This window comes from Rana temporaria, chromosome 11, assembly GCF_905171775.1.
Source record: "Rana temporaria chromosome 11, aRanTem1.1, whole genome shotgun sequence".
In the NCBI taxonomy this organism is placed as follows: domain Eukaryota; kingdom Metazoa; phylum Chordata; class Amphibia; order Anura; family Ranidae; genus Rana; species Rana temporaria.
This window is the reverse complement of record NC_053499.1, coordinates 43,894,962-43,911,804: the sequence shown is the minus strand read 5'-3', so window position 1 is coordinate 43,911,804 and position 16,843 is coordinate 43,894,962. Positions and strand designations below refer to the sequence as shown.

The window sequence follows — 16,843 nt, the reverse complement described above, 5'->3', positions numbered from 1 at the left end:
ATTGGTAGAGCGAGAGCAATAATTCTAGCTCTAGACCTCCTCTGTAACTCAAAACATGCAACCTGTAGATTTTTTTAAACGTCACCTATGAAGATTTTAAAGGGTAAAAGTTTGTCGGCATTCCACGAGTGGACGCAATTTTGAAGCGTGACATGTTGGGTATGAATTTACTCGGCATAACATTATCTTTCATAATATTAAAAAAAAATGGGGATAACTTTACTGTTGTCTTATTTTTTAATTAGTAAAAGTGTAATTTTGTCCCAAAAAAGTGCGCTTGTAAGACCGCTGCGCAAATACGGCGTGACAGAAAGTATTGCAACGATCGCCATTTTATTCTCTAGGGTGTTAGGATAAAATATATATATATATATATATATATATATATATATATATATATATATAATGTTTGGGGGTTCTAATTAGAGGGAAGAAGATGGCAGTGAAAAATGACATTAGAATTGCTTTTTAACTTGTAATGCTTAACTTGTAATACCAACGGCCACCACCAGATGGCGCCAGCTCACAAAAAACCTGGCACCCGGGATTTGTTGAGCCCTGTTTTAATCGTTGTTTTGCAGGTTGTAAAAAAATGATCGTGTGTGGGCGCTAAAATGACGTTAAAAATCCATGCATGCTCAGAAGCAAGTTATGAGACGGGAGCGCTCGTTCTGGTAAAACTACCGTTCGCAATGGAGTAAGCACATTCATCACGCTGTAACAGACAGTAAAAGACGATTTGCGGTTTTCTAACACAAAATCAGCTAAAGGGTGACGTCATCCGAATGGAACTTCCCATTTATAGTGCCGTTGTACGTCACCGCGCTTTGCTAGAGCACTTTTTTTAAACGACCGTGTGTGGGCAACGTCGTTTTAATGATGAAGTTGGAAAAAAAATCGCTTTTTCTACATGCTCAAAAATGTTATTAAATGCCGAAAAATGATCGTGTTACCCGTTTTGATTTTCACTGCTTGTATACCCTTTTTCCTTTACTTCTTGTTTTCCCAGCATCATCATATTAGAGGGTTAATAGCTGGTTACCACTGCCAGTGTGTCTTTAGCCTTACAGTGGGCTTTTATGCCAGATAGAACCACTGCTGTTAGAATTCCATTCACCCCTCCAGAAGTGTCCCCTGCTCCCTCTATGCTCATTCACTAAACACCCGCCTGCAGCATCATCACAAGCCGTGTTCTGTGATTGGGCATAGACACAACACCAGCACTGGTTCTGATCACACCTGCAACAATTTTGTGACCGGTAGAGCCACTCCCACTTTTACATGCCCTGTTGGGTTAGTGCAGGGGCCGGGAAGGAGAGATTGACAATGATTCCGCCCATCACTGCCATTGACACCAGGGCATCTAAATCGCTGCAATCATAACTGATCACATGTGCAGGACCATGGTAACTATCTGGGGGGGATTTGCACATGAGGGAGAGCTGGGGGATGTGTGCAGAGTGGGGATCTGGGGGGGATTTGCACATGAGGGAGAGCTGGGGGATGCGTGCAGAGTGGGGATCTGGGGGGGATTTGCACATGAGGGAGAGCTGGGGGATGCGTGCAGAGTGGGGATCTGGGGGGGATTTGCACATGAGGGAGAGCTGGGGGATGCGTGCAGAGTGGGGATCTGGGGGGGATTTGCACATGAGGGAGAGCTGGGGGATGCGTGCAGAGTGGGGATCTGGGGGGGATTTGCACATGAGGGAGAGCTGGGGGATGCGTGCAGAGTGGGGATCTGGGGAGGATTTGCACATGAGGGAGAGCTGGGGGATGCGTGCAGAGTGGGGATCTGGGGGGGATTTGCACATGAGGGAGAGCTGGGGGATGTGTGCAGAGTGGGGATCTGGGGGGGATTTGCACATGAGGGAGAGCTGGGGGATGTGTGCAGAGTGGGGATCTGGGGGGGATTTGCACATGAGGGAGAGCTGGGGGATGCGTGCAGAGTGGGGATCTGGGGGGAATTTGCACATGAGGGAGAGCTGGGGGATGCGTGCAGAGTGGGGATCTGGGGGGAATTTGCACATGAGGGAGAGCTGGGGGATGCGTGCAGAGTGGGGATCTGGGGGGAATTTGCACATGAGGGAGAGCTGGGGGATGCGTGCAGAGTGGGGATCTGGGGGGAATTTGCACATGAGGGAGAGCTGGGGGGATACGTGCAGAGTGGGGATCTGGGGGGGATTTGCACATGAGGGAGAGCTGGGGGATGCGTGCAGAGTGGGGATCTGGGGGGGGATTTGCACGAGGGAGAGCTGGGGGATGCGTGCAGAGTGGGGATCTGGGGGGAATTTGCACATGAGGGAGAGCTGGGGGATGCGTGCAGAGTGGGGATCTGGGGGGAATTTGCACATGAGGGAGAGCTGGGGGATGTGTGCAGAGTGGGGATCTGGGGTGGATTTGCACATGAGGGAGAGCTGGGGGATGCATGCAGAGTGGGGATCTGGGGTGGATTTGCACATGAGGGAGAGCTGGGGGATGTGTGCAGAGTGGGGATCTGGGGGGAATTGCACATGAGGGAGAGCTGGGGGATGCGTGCAGAGTGGGGATCTGGGGTGGATTTGCACATGAGGGAGAGCTGGGGGATGTGTGCAGAGTGGGGATCTGGGGGGAATTTGCACATGAGGGAGAGCTGGGGGATGTGTGCAGAGTGGGGATCTGGGGGGAATTTGCACATGAGGGAGAGCTGGGGGATGCGTGCAGAGTGGGGATCTGGGGGGAATTTGCACATGAGGGAGAGCTGGGGGATGCGTGCAGAGAGGGGATCTGGGGGGATTTGCACATGAGGGAGAGCTGGGGGATGCGTGCAGAGTGGGGATCTGGGGGGGATTTGCACATGAGGGAGAGCTGGGGGATGCGTGCAGAGTGGGGATCTGGGGGGATCTGCACATGAGGGAGAGCTGGGGGATGCGTGCAGAGTGGGGATCTGGGGGGATTTGCACATGAGGGAGAGCTGGGAGATGCGTGCAGAGTGGGGATTTGCACATGAGGGAGAGCTGGGGGATGCGTGCAGAGTGGGGATCTGGGGGGATTTGCACATGAGGGAGAGCTGGGGGATGCGTGCAGAGTGGGGATCTGGGGGGGATTTGCACATGAGGGAGAGCTGGGGGATTTGTGCAGAGTGGGGATCTGGGGGGAATTTGCACATGAGGGAGAGCTGGGGGATGCGTGCAGAGTGGGGATCTGGGGTGGATTTGCACATGAGGGAGAGCTGGGGGATGTGTGCAGAGTGGGGATCTGGGGTGGATTTGCACATGAGGGAGAGCTGGGGGATGTGTGCAGAGTGGGGATCTGGGGTGGATTTGCACATGAGGGAGAGCTGGGGGATTTGTGCAGAGTGGGGATCTGGGGGGGATTTGCACATGAGGGAGAGCTGGGGGATGCGTGCAGAGTGGGGATCTGGGGGGAATTTGCACATGAGGGAGAGCTGGGGGATGTGTGCAGAGTGGGGATCTGGGGGGAATTTGCACATGAGGGAGAGCTGGGGGATTTGTGCAGAGTGGAGAACTGGGAAAGTGTGGAGGGGGGTGGATTTGTGGAGAACTGGGAAAGTGTGGATTTGTGCAGAGTGGAGAACTGGGAAGGGGGAGCCCTGTGCAGAGGGGAGAGCTGCAGAAGGCAGGCTGTGCAAAGTGAGAGCTATGGAGGCTGGGGAAGGTTGTGCAGAATACCCGCAGAAATTTCCAGATAGTCACAATAGTGGCGATGATAATTGGGGGGGGGGGGGCGCAGTTTGCCTCCTTCGCCCTGGGCACCAAATAACCTTGTCCCAGCACTGCACCTCTCACAGGCATACAAAGCACTCACATCACTTTGCTGGCCATCTTCTCCGGTGACCCCGCTCTCCTCCACCACTCACATTGCTCTCCTTCACTTCCTGATACACAGCGCCACCCACAGTTCCGGAAGAGTGAAGGCACGGTGTGACCAGCGGCTTACGATTCCAGCGCCACCTGGCGGCTGGGAGGAGCGGAGACCCCCTGACCGGAGGATTCCCCCAACACTTCCTGTGCTGTGTTCGGGGTCAGGGGACCGAGGTTCCGGTGCTTGGGAAGCTGCTTCTATGGAATCCTCCGCAGGAGAGCCCACAGCCATGAAACCCGCTAAGGTAGGTCCGCACCGGGATGAGCACTGCTATCCCCTACATTGGGGGGGACTACAGGTCCCAGCATGCGGTGTGTATTATCCATGCTGGACAATGGACAGCCTTTGTAGAGGTGTGTCTGGGGACCTCCTATACACCCCCCCCCAACCTGGGGGACCTCCTATACACCCCCCCCCCAACCTGGGGGACCTCCTATACACCCCCCCAACCTGGGGGACCTCCTATAGACCCCCCCCCCGAACCTGGGGGACCTCCTATAGACAGACCCCCCCCCCGAACCTGGGGGACCTCCTATAGACAGACCCCCCCCCGAACCTGGGGGACCTCCTATATACAAACCCTCCCCCCGAACCTGGGGGACCTTCTATAGACAGACACACCCCCCCCCCGAACCTAGGGGACCTCCTATAGACAGACCCCCCCGCCGAACCTGGGGGACCTCCTATAGACAGACCCCCCCGCCGAACCTGGGGGACCTCCTATAGACAGACCCCCCCGCCGAACCTGGGGGACCTCCTATAGACAGACCCCCCCACCGAACCTGGGGGACCTTCTATAGACAGACCCCCCCCCGAACCTGGGGGACCTCCTATAGACAGACCCCCCCCCGAACCTGGGGGACCTCCTATAGACAGACCCCCCCCCATCAAACCTGGGGGACCTCCTATACACAGACACCCCCCCCGAAAACTTGGGGGACCTCCTATAGACAGACACCCCCCCCCCTCCTATACAGCAGGTATTCTCCACACCCAGACGAGTGGAATACATGCATTACCTGGAAAGGCAAATAGAGAGACAATAAGCCTCCACAGCTGCGGGCACCATGGAGAAATCTATCTTTAAATACTTCAATACCGGGCACTTACCCCCCTTTCTGCCCAGGCCAGTTTTCAGCTTTCAATGCTGTTGCACTTTGAATGACAGGTGTGCGGTCATGCTACACTGTTCTCTTGGTGGTATGTAATCACCACTGTGCTTATAAACCATCTGAAAATGTTGCCAATTTTTATATATATATATATATACACACACTGAAGTGCGCTAATGAGGCTGCATTGATGGCAGGGTGGATTTGATTTAAATCATCATCTTTAAAGAGCAACTGTCATCTCTGCTCTGCCCTGCATCGGTTCCACCTCTGATCCGCTGTAGACTCACCGACAGTCCTATTCACTATATTGGGATGGCTGGTGATGTGGCATTGATACCACAAGGTGAGGGAAGTGGCGGCAACAGGTGAGTGGATGCCCGCTTACAGGCGCTACCAGGATGGATCTGAAACGACAGGTGCTCTTTAAATGTAACCACCTATCATTGCTGGTGGTTAGGATGTTTAATATTTGCAAATAAAATATTCCCAAACTGGGTCTCTTTTACGGCCTTCTGCCATTTTGCTCCTCAAGGGAGGAATAAAGTACTTCAAGCTATGTGCAGAAAGAGCACAAGGTTTATAAGCTGCTTAGAAAGTTTCACTTTCATTTCTAGTGCTTTATATTTATTGCCTGCCCTTCCTCCTCACACTTCACTTCTCTTCAAACAATCATACAGTTTGTAGTGTACATAGATGTGCAAAACAATGGGATAAAGGAATATTCCTGAACTTTGGTGTATCTCATGGTTACTGTGAAATTGTGTGAATCCGTCAATGCAGTGCATGTTATCTCAACTTGGATTCATTGAATGAGTTTACCAAAAATGTAAATATGGCAGAATATACAGCCTAATTCTACATAACTAAGCTCCATTTCATGCTGGATGAACTAAATTATTAATGTATCTTAAATAGACAACTATCTTTAGATAGATTTTTACTCCTAAGGCATTTTATTAAAATTAATTTGATTTAAAAAAAAAACATATATTGGCCCGGATTCAGTAAGATTTGCGCATAAATTACGGAGGCACAGGGCAACGATTTTGCCCTGCGCCCCCGCAAATTTGCGCCACTGCCCTCGATTTACGAAGACGTAGCTCCGTAAATTGCAAGGGCGCGCCGGCAAAATTGCCCGGCGTAAGCGCGCGCAATTTAAATCATCCCGCAGGGGGCGGGAATCATTTAAATTAGGCGCGTTCCCGCGCCGATCGTAAAGCGCATGCGCCGTCGGGAAACTTTCCCGACGTTCATTGCGGCAAATGACGTCGCAAGGACGTCATTTGCTTCAAAGTGAACGTGAATGGCGTCCAGCGCCATTCACGAATCACTTACGCAAACGACGTGAAATTCAAATTTTGCGACGCGGGAAAGGCGGGAATACTTTAGCATTGGCTGCCCCTACTATTAGAAGGGGCAGCCTTACGCTAAACACACCGTACGGAAACGACGTAACTTGCGTACGCAGGGCTCGCGCAACATTGTGAATCGGTGTTGGTATGCAATTTGCATACTATACACTGAGCACAATGGGAGCGCCCCCTAGCGGTCATCGCAAGAATGCAGCCTAAAATCTGCATGGCATAAGAGCCTTATGCCACGCGGATTTTAGGCTGCAGTCGGCGTTACGATGTTCCTGAATCAGGAGCATTCGTAACGCCGGCGCAAGCAAGCAATTGCGCTGCGTAACTATGGTTACGCAGGCGCAATTGCTCTCTGAATCTGGGCCATTATTATTATTTATTTATTTTTTATTCACCCTGACTGATGGGCACTGATATTCTGTACTGATGGGCACTTATAAGAGTGCCCTGATTATCAGTGTAAATGTTCCCTGTCACAGGATAGCCGGCTTTCATCACACAGTGACGGCACTGAGGAGAGGAAATGCAGATAACCACCATTTGTTTACATGTGATGAGCTGTGATTGGACACAGCTGATCAAATGGTAAAAGGCCAGTGTGATTGGCCCTTTTTACCTTGATTTGTGATCAGCTGTTTCCAAAGGACACCGCGATCGTAGAGAGCGCACAGGGGAGTGGGGTTCTGGGAGGACATCAATAGAAGTCCTCTCATAACTGGACAACAATCGGTTAAAGTTTACAGTGAAAGGTGCTTTCAGTTTTTTTCAGCAGTTCTGTTCTCCCTGCTTCTGATCCCAGCAGTGACTTAAAACTCTTCCATCCTTCTAATTTGTTTTGTCAATACAGAGCAAGCGCAAATTTAAAGTGGAGGTGATACCTGACTTGACTGACTTCAGTGCTTCTGATTTGAACTTGAAGATGAATTGCTCCCCAGTGCCTGCAGTTACAGAGGTAAGTGAAAAGTTTCTTTTTAAGCTCGTTTACTGAATGTTAAAGCGGAAGTAAACCCATCCATAAAACAGTTTTATTTCCGGCACGTGCCGGAAATATAACACTCCCATTGGTTGTGCTCTCAACCAAACTGTCAAACCATCCAATGGCTCGTGTCATAACTGATCACATGTGCAGCATCATGGCAGTTGTAGATTAAACAGAGGCCAAGATGGCAGCTTCCTTGGCTGAAAACGATAGGGGGGTTTACTTACACTTTAAGTACTGCTGAAACAACGAATCAACTAGGGTTGTCCCGATACCACTTTTTTAGGACCGAGTACAAGTACCGATACTTTTTTTCATGTAGTCGCCGATACCGAATACCGATACTTTTTTTAAATGTCATGTGACAGTTTTCAAACCACAATACAGACTAAGGATATTTTCTTTAGAATTATGAAGAACTCTAACTCAAGACATTATAAAAGAATAAAAATGAGTAAAAATGAATAAAAATGTTTTATTTGCTTGTCACGCAGTAGTAAAAAACTCAAAGAATTTTCATAGAACATGTTGATAAATACAAAAAAAGTATTCTATTTAGGTATCGGGAGCATTTGCGCGAGTACGAGTACTCCCGCAAATACTCGGTATCGGTCCCGATACCGATACTAGTATCAGTATCTGGACAACCCTAGAATCAACATAATCGATTATAAAACTGTCAACTATTTTCGTAATCGATTAGTTGGTCAGCCTATTGGTTGGCCTGCATACAGAAAGCATGATTTATTTTCATATAAAAAAAAATACAGTGCAGCACATATACAGCTCAGTACACTGTGCATATGTCAGTAATGGGTATATTCAGTTACGGGCGCGCAATTTTTAAGACGGCGTAGCCTAGCGTGTTTACACTACGCCGCCTTAAGTAAGAGAAGCAAGTACATGATTCTCAAAGCACTTACCTCCTTACTTAGGGCGGCGTAGTGTAAACGCGGCGGGCGTAAGGGGGCCTAATTCAAATGGGTTGGAGGGGGCGTGTTTAATGTTAATGAGGCTTGACCTCGCGTTTTTGACGTTTTTTGGCTACTGCGAATGCCCCGGGCGCCTACATTTCCCAGTGCGCATTGCGGCTAAGTACGCTGTACGGGCCTATTGATTTTGACGTGGACGTAAACGACGTAAATTCCGATTCACGGACGACTTACGCAAACAACCTAAAAATTTAGAATTTCGCGGCGGGAATGGCGGCCATACTTGACATTACTATTCCACTAGAGCCTAGCTCTAACTTTACGCGGCCTATCTCTTACGTAAACGGCGTAAAAGTACTGCATCGGCCTGGCGTACGTTCGTGAATCGGCGTATCCCCTCATTTACATATTCTACGCCGACCGCAATGGAAGCGCCACCTAGCCGCCATCCAAAATATTGCAATCTAAGATAGGATGGCGCAAGCCGTCGTATCTTAGATATGTTTAAGCGTATCTCTGTTTGAGCATACGCTTAAACATAGGTTGGCTTAGATTGTGAGTTAGGTCGGCTTATCTACTGATAAGCCGGTCTAACTCTTTCTGAATCTACCTAAAAGTGCCTATGTTCTGTCAGAATCGGCGCCCTGTCAGATTAGGTAACGGAAGAGACATTATGTTAGCTGAATGCTTCCTGTGCATGCATAGGTTTGCTAATCTGACATCTGACAGAACACCTGCAGGCATAAGGCACCAGCAGACATCTTACTACATCCAGCTTGAATTTCACAGTCATTTAACAAAGTGAGCGTCTATAAATCAGTATAATATTTTGACATCTGTGATGCTGTTTTCATGTTATATTTTGAAAGCCTAAAGGTTTAGAGCTGACCAGTGCGGAGTGCACCAACATGGCCCCCCGCACCTTCTTACTGCTGGCGTCCAGCTTCTTTCAAAATGTAACATCAAAGCGGCATCACAGATGTGAATATACTATATTTATTTATTTATTTACGCTCACTTTATTGTTAAAATTTCTTCAAAATTCGAAACGTAGCTGGGTGTAGTAACATGTCCGCTGCCTCCTTCTGACTGCAGGTGGTCTGTCACACTAGCAAACCCGCTACGCATGCGCAGTAAGTATTCAGCTGACGGAACGTCGCTACAATAGATGTCCTCCCATAACTGGACAATAATTGGGTTAAAGTTTACAGTACAGGGTGCATTCAGTTTATTTCAGCAGTTCAGTTCACCCTGCTTCTGATCCCAGCAGTGACTTTGTGTTGTTAACAGAGCATACTCAAAAAAGAAAAAGTGGAGCTGATACCCGACTTGAATGACTTCAGTGCTTCTGATTTGAACTTGAAGATGGGTTTCTCCCCAGTGCCTGCCGTTACAGAGGTAAGTGAAAAGGTGTTTTACTGAATGTTCAGTAATATTTATCCAAAGCCTGACAAAATTGCTGTATGCTGTTTGGAATGAATAGCTCTACAAAAGCAGTCTCCAAATTATGGTGCTTTTGGTTGCCATTGTTTGGCCCTTGTGCATTATTTATTCCAATGGTGCCACTCTCCCCTACGGGCACTGGCGACAGGGCGCCACTCTTCCCTACCGGCACAGATGGTGGGGCACCATTCTCCCCCGACACTTGGGCATTTTCTACTCTCTCGGCCACACTCCAGCCCCCCCTAAAGTCTGAAAGGGGAAAAAACTGAATCCCCTTTTGGTGGACTTTTGAGGCACAAAATTCTTTAGAAATATGTAAAGTTATAAATTATTTATTAAATTTAAAAATACATACCGTATAAGACGACTGAGCGTATAAGACGCCCCCCTATTTTTCCAGGAAAAATGTTGGTTTTGGGATATACTCGCTGTATAAGACTACCCCCTTCCTACTAGTCTTTCTGGAAGCTAAGGGGTAGCCAGAACCGCTGACAGAAACAGGCTTTATTCAGCTTTTTTCAGATCTCACTGTGCCATTACATTACATGCCTCGATGTGCCATTACATTACATGCCTCGATGTGCCATTACATTACATGCCTCGCTGTGCCATTACATGCCTCACTGTGCCATTACATTACATGCCTCACTGTGCCATTACATTACATGCCTCACTGTGCCATTACATTACATTACATTACATGCCTTGCTGTGCCATTACATTACATGCCTCACTGTGCCATTACATGCCTCCACTGTGCCATTATATTACATGCCTCCACTGTGCCTCCACATGCCTCCACTGTGCCATTATATTACATGCCTCCACTGTGCCACCACATGCCTCCACTGTGCCACCACATGGCCCCACTGTCACCACATGGCCCCACTGTCACCACATGCCTCCACTGTGCCACCACATACCTCCACACCTTACTTTCTTTTCAGATTTTGGCTTCCAGGCTGCGGGCATCCATGATTCAAAAGCTGCGCCTCCTCCTCAGACTGTTCCGTGATAGGCGGAACACTAATTTTCCCAGCAGGGCCTCTGTTCAGTGTTCCGCCTATCACGGATGTCCTCTCGTCCGAGGATGAGAAGGCATCCGTCATTGGCAGAACACTGAACAGAGGCCCTGCTGGGAAAATTAGTGTTCCGCCAATCGCGGAACAGTCTTAGGAGGAGGCGTGGCTTTTAAATCATGGATGCCCGCAGCCTGACGGAGTCGGGTACCAGCGTATAAGACGACCTCCGACTTTGGATGCATTTTTTTGCATCCAAAAGGTCGTCTTATACGCGGGAAAATACGGTAAGTAAAACAGACATGTGTAAAGACACAAAGCATGTTTACAATATTGTCAACATCATTACATAATTAAAGATACTGTGATTCTTGTACCCGACGCGTTTCAGAGAAAGTATGCGTCTCCTTCTTCAGGGGTATATTTGAGCAAGAATATTTTATATTCCAAAATAGATTATTAAAGAGCGTAAATGAGTATACAAATATGACATTTCGATACCATTGATGGATATACATCAAATCAGACAGGTTTCATATACAATTTTTTCACTTACATGTGTTGAAATGGAATAAAACTTTTCAATGTGTTGAAATTAAAAACTTACAGGGTTACTTGCCCATTTTGGCCTTCAGTGGGTCTTTCGGCTTGACCCTCCCAGGAGTGTGTGGGAATACTGTCAGCTCCTGAGCCCTTAGGTTCAGCTCCAACGCCCTCTTGGGGGCACACCTGTCTTTTTTTTTTTTTTGGAAAAGATTAAGGGCCAGATTCACAGAAGAATATCTACAAAACAAGATACGACTGCCTCTGGGATCGATCCGACAGGCGTACGTCTTAGTACGCCGCCGGATCGTAGATGCATTTTTTCGGCCGGCCGCTAGGTGGCGTTTCCGTCGAGTTCCGCGTTGAGTATGCAAATTAGCTAGTTATGGCGATCCACGAACGTACGTCCGGCCGGCGCATTTTTTTAGGTCCGCAACCTCCCCATTTGAATTACGCAGCCTTACGCCGCAACACATATGTTACGCTGTCGTAAATAAGGCCGCTTGTATACTAAAGTCTGAAAGACGGTAAACTGGCCCTTTGTTTAGAAAGTTTGGAGACTATATCGGGCTATGTTTGCACCATAGACTAGTGCTTCTGGATTTGCTTCTGGGCATGAATCGTTGATTTTCATGGCTCCACCCACTGTCCTGAAATGAGGAACTAAGCTCTTATTTTTGGGATATGTGTTAGAATAAGATATAAATACCAGATGTTCTGTTTTTAGAAGGCATTACTGTGCTATACACTAAAATATATCATTATGTAGAAAAAAATCCAAAGTAATTTTCAGGACTTCTTTTTTTTTTTTTTTAATTGGCAAGGCCCTAAAAAGGAGGGATGGCATTAAAAAAACATATACAAATATTATAAAACAATATCGCTGTAAAATTATAAAGTTGGCCTACCTCTAAAAGTTAGCTTCAGTGAATTTTTTTTTTTCGATTTCAATTGCGCAGAGGTCCGTGGGATGCGGGGCGGTGCGCAGAGGTCATTACAGTATACTCATGTGATGAGCTCTGGTGTGTCTGAAGACAAGTCCAAACCCGAGCTATCTCGCCTTAAAGCGGGGGTTCACCCTTAGAGGGCACTTTTTCCCCTTAGATTCCTGCTCGTTTTGTCTAGGGGAATCGGCTATTTGTTTTAAAATATGTGCAGTACTTACCCGTTTACGAGATGCATCCTCTCCGTCGCTTCCGGGTATGGGCTGCGGGAATGGGCGTTCCTTCTTGATTGACAGTCTTCCGAGACTGTCGCATCACGATTTTCCGAAAGAAGCCGAACGTCGGTGCGCAGGCGCAGTATAGAGCCGCACCGACGTTCGGCTTCTTTCGGCTACGAGTGACGCGATGGATGCGACCGTCGGAAGCCTGTCAATCAAGAAGGAACGCCCGCTCCCGAAGACCCATACCCGGAAGCGACGGAAGAAGATGCATGTCGAAAACGGGTAAGTACTGCTCATATTTTGATACAAATAGCCGATTCCCCTAGACCGAACGAGCAGGAAGCTAAGGGGAGAAAATTTTTTTTTTTATAAATGGGTGAACTCCCACTTTAAAGCTGTCAAAATTGGCAGTGGCATTCCCTGCCCTGCATCCGCACATATGCAGGGGGCATGCTGAGGGTCGGGGAATGCTTCTGCCACCCAGGGAGTCATAGGATGCATTAAGGTGAAAAAACACAAGGGTTTACAACCCCCTTTAAATACTTGGCACATGACAACAGTATGGTGGCTGGAGTCCCAGCACAGAGTATTCTGCTCTCCAGTGCTCTGCAGTGCTCCGCTCGTCTCTCAGCTTGTAAGTAGGACCATTGCTGTTCTCATCTGCCCTGTGATGTCGTGATGGTCTCTTCCCTTCCCCACTATGCACAGTTCCAGCACTGGGAGGGCTCTGAAGGTGGGGGGGGTGGCTCTGAAGTTACAGGTGGACTTCAAAGGTAACTTTTTTTTTTATTCTAATGCATTGCACTGGATTGTGAGAAATTGGGCAGTGCAGTTTAAAAAAAAAAAAAAAAAAAACATTTCTCATAGTCACTCTATGACCTGATCACTGAGGCCCCTTTACAGCGGGTCCAATCAGGTCTGCCTGTTAATTTTTCAGGGTGGACCCGATAGGAAGGTCCATGCATCCCTATGGACAGGCAGATGTAAACGCACCACCTTTTAAGCCACGCCCAATATTTAGCGTAATTTATGCCACACCCACCATCACCACCGTGCAATTTTCGTCTTTTGACACACCTACAAAATGAATGCCCTACCCCTAATTAACATACGACTCTGCCTACACTGGGTTTCTGGGAAAAAAATTGTTCCTAAAAAAAATGTTGGCAACTATTCAGGGAGCAACACAGCTGGTGATCTGGCAGACAGATCGCATCCCAAACAATACCTCTGAGCAGCCTACATTACAAGTGCTGAGTTTCATTGTAACAGAATGCAAGGATTTTTGGAATTCTCATAAACACCATTTAATTTGTATGTAGAATGATTACATAACTTTAAAAAAAAAAAATGCTTTCTGTGTTTGTTTTTTTTGTTTTTTTCCACTTCCATACAGGGCACTTATACACCTTCCCGCCCAGACCAAAACGTTTTTTTTTTTGTTTCTGTTATAAAACATTGTAAATAAGTATGTTTTCTCCTTCACTGATGGGTACTGCACTGATGGGAACTGATAAGGCGGCATGGATGGGCACGGATAGGCGGCATGGATGGGCACGAATAGGCGGCATGGATGGGCACTGATAGGTGGCACTAACGTATGTGTTGTACTAATGGATGCCAATCAGTGGCAAACAATGCCTGCCAATCAGTGATGCCCATTGTGGGCACTGATTGGCATCCATTATTTCTGTCATCCCTGGTGGTCTAGTGTGTGTTTTGCATCCCTGTGTTTTACATCCCTGGTGGTCCAGTGTGGGCATCCTCGGGGGGGCTGTGCTGATAATCGATCAGCACAAACTAGGGCTGCACGATTCTGGTCAAAATGAGAATCCCGATTCTTTTGCTTAGACTAAAGATCAGGATTCTCAAAAAAAAATTATGCCAGAAAATCGAAATCGCGATTCTCTCCGCGATTAATCGTGCAGCTCTAGCACAAACCCCCCCCCCTGTCAGAGGAGCAGCCGATCGGCTCTCCTCTACTCGCGTCTGACAGACCCGAGTGAGGAAAAGCCGATTACCGGCTTTTCCTGTTTACATCGTGATCAGCCTTGATTGTCGGAGACTCTTTACCTAGATCGGTGTTGCGGGGTGTCAGAATGACACCCGGCAACAACGATCGCCGCGATGCGCGCCCCAATATCCTGAGGACGTCATATGATGTCCACTCAGGATATTGAAACCACTTTGCCGACGTCAATCTGCAATTGGTAGGCGGCAAGTAGTTAATGCAGTTGTAGCTTCTCAGATTCTGCTGTGTAAGCCATAATGTAATTTTGCACAATGCAATGAAGGGATAGATGTGGTTATATATTTCTTGTTTTGATAATTCATATTTGCATCATTTTCTAGGTTCCTCCTGATGGCCATGTACCAAAGACTAGCACCCCTCGGCATCGAAAGGTGGATAGTGAAAATCGGGCTTTCAAAGAACGTTGGGAGACGGATTACTTGTTTGTGAAAACTAAGAATAAGCCCCAGTGCTTGGTCTGTTTCCAGATCCTGGCCGTCTGCAAGGAGTACAATGTAAAAAGACATTATGTGTCTCAGCACGAATTCCAATTCTCCAAGTATACCGGGGAACTGAGGCTTGCCGTAATCAGTGACTTGAAAAACAAACTAAACAGCCAAGCCCCTTCGCCTGAACCAGCCCTAAATACAGAAAAGGCCGCCATCAAGGCCTCCTTCCTGATCTGTGAGGAGATTGTGAAAAGGAAGAAGGCGTTCAGCGATGGCGCGTTTATCAAGGAATGTGCCGTAAAAATGGCTCGTGCTTTTGGTAACGAAGAAATGGCGAAAAGTTTTGAGTCTGTTTCACTCTCCCATCAAACGGTGGCCCGGCGTATTTCCGTCATGGATCAGTACATCACTCAGAAAGTCCACGAGGCCGTCAAGAACTGCACTTACTTTTCCCTTGCTGTCGATGAAAATGTAGACATAACCGGCACCAATCAGCTTATCATCTGCGTCCGGACGGTGGATGAGAACTTTCATACCTCAGAGGAATTGTTGCATCTGACTCCCCTGCAAGGAGTTGCAAAGGACGAAGACATTTACGAAGAAGTCAAGATTGTGCTGGGGGATTATGGCGGCCTGGAACGGTGCATAAGCATTATGACCGATGGTTGCAAATCTACAACGTTAAAGAACTCTGTGCTTGCCGCACTACTTAGGAGAGATGGTTTCGGTTGCTTGTTGTTACACTGCATCGTACGAGAGGAAGGTTTGGTGGGAACCTTGTTAAAAATGGCAGATGTGATGGAAGTTGTTATAAAGGTAACAAATTTGATCAGAGACAAGAAATGTGGTGTGACTCGCAGGAGGTTTAAGGCACTGCTGGAAGACCTGGAAGCGGCTAGTTCTGATTTGCCCCAAAATCGGAACCTCCGATGGTTGAGCGAAGGAAGCTACCTCTCGAAATTCTTCAGGTTTCGAAAGGAAATTTACTTATTTCTGGTTGAGCTGAAATCGGATCCAGTCTTAGAGATGCGTCTCTGCGACACGGACTTCCTCTGCTCTCTGGCCTTCCTAACAGACATCACACAAAGTTTGAACACTCTGAACACAAGCTTGCAGGAGAGAGAGCAGAACATTAACCAGCTCTTCAAGCATATTTCTGCCTTCAAAAACAAGCTCATGCTCCTAAAACTGAATCTATTGAGGAACGAGCTGATACATTTAAGTTGCTGCAGTGAACTTTTCTACGAGATGAAAGACACCGGATGCATTTTAGATTTTAACAGGTTTATCCCAAAGATCGAAATTCTCATTGAGAACTTCAATGCTAGGTTCCAGGAATTTAATGAGCTGAATTGTAGCTTTAGGTTGTTCAGCAGTCCGCTCACTGTGGATATAGTTTCTGCAGATGCCCATTATCAAATGGAATTATGTGAAGTACAGGCTGATGTATTCCTGGCTTCCCGGGCTGAGTCTGGGATACCGTTCTTTAAAATTCTTCCTAAAGAAAGATATCCAAATTTACGGGACTTGGGACTGAAAGTTGCCTCAATGTTTGGCAGTACCTATATTTGTGAGAGAGCTTTTTCTGATTTGAATCACATCAAGTCCAAATACAGGAATAATATCTCGAATCGCACACTCCTACAAGCATTGCGCCTTTCCACAACCAATCTTAAGGTCGACATCGATGAATTATTGACACAGCCCACTCATTAAAACCTATTTGTCTCCATAACACTGAACTAGGAAGTTACTACACACCTTATGTTCTTTCCTTTTCATCTTGACATGTTTTTACATTTTGTGATCAGTGTTAAACTACAGTAGGGAAAAAATCCTAAATGTTAGGCTAGACAAAAAGACAAACTACTTCATGTTTTCATACACTTTATTTATTACATTGTTTATACTTTTGTAAATATAGTGTATAGCTGATTGGCAAATAAAATGATTTTACTAGTT

General features: G+C 47.3%; 2 protein-coding genes across 2 annotated transcripts in view; one reads left to right on the top strand and one right to left on the bottom strand.

Moving 5' to 3' along the window:
* The window catches only part of MRPL23 (mitochondrial ribosomal protein L23), a 22,876-nt gene extending 18,987 nt beyond the window's left edge, over nt 1-3,889 (bottom strand). The window contains exon 1 of the mRNA XM_040328471.1: nt 3,805-3,889. Coding sequence (XP_040184405.1) covers nt 3,805-3,821 — 17 coding nt within the window. The 5' untranslated portion in view covers nt 3,822-3,889. The remainder of the gene's footprint in view (nt 1-3,804) is intronic.
* Nucleotides 3,784-16,843, top strand: LOC120917283 (general transcription factor II-I repeat domain-containing protein 2B-like). The gene is made up of 4 exons (XM_040328470.1): nt 3,784-4,105; nt 7,188-7,292; nt 9,542-9,649; nt 14,774-16,843. Exons 1-4 carry the CDS (start codon nt 4,061-4,063, stop codon nt 16,595-16,597), a joined length of 2,082 nt encoding a protein of 693 aa, XP_040184404.1. The 5' UTR covers nt 3,784-4,060; the 3' UTR covers nt 16,598-16,843.

Coding starts and splice junctions, on each gene's coding strand:
- LOC120917283 (XM_040328470.1), top strand. CDS start 4,061: ATGGAATCCTCCGCAGGAGAGCCCACAGCCATGAAACCCGCTAAG. Junction 4,106..7,187: donor CAGCCATGAAACCCGCTAAG/GTAGGTCCGCAC, acceptor TTGTCAATACAG/AGCAAGCGCAAATTTAAAGT. Junction 7,293..9,541: donor CAGTGCCTGCAGTTACAGAG/GTAAGTGAAAAG, acceptor TGTTGTTAACAG/AGCATACTCAAAAAAGAAAA.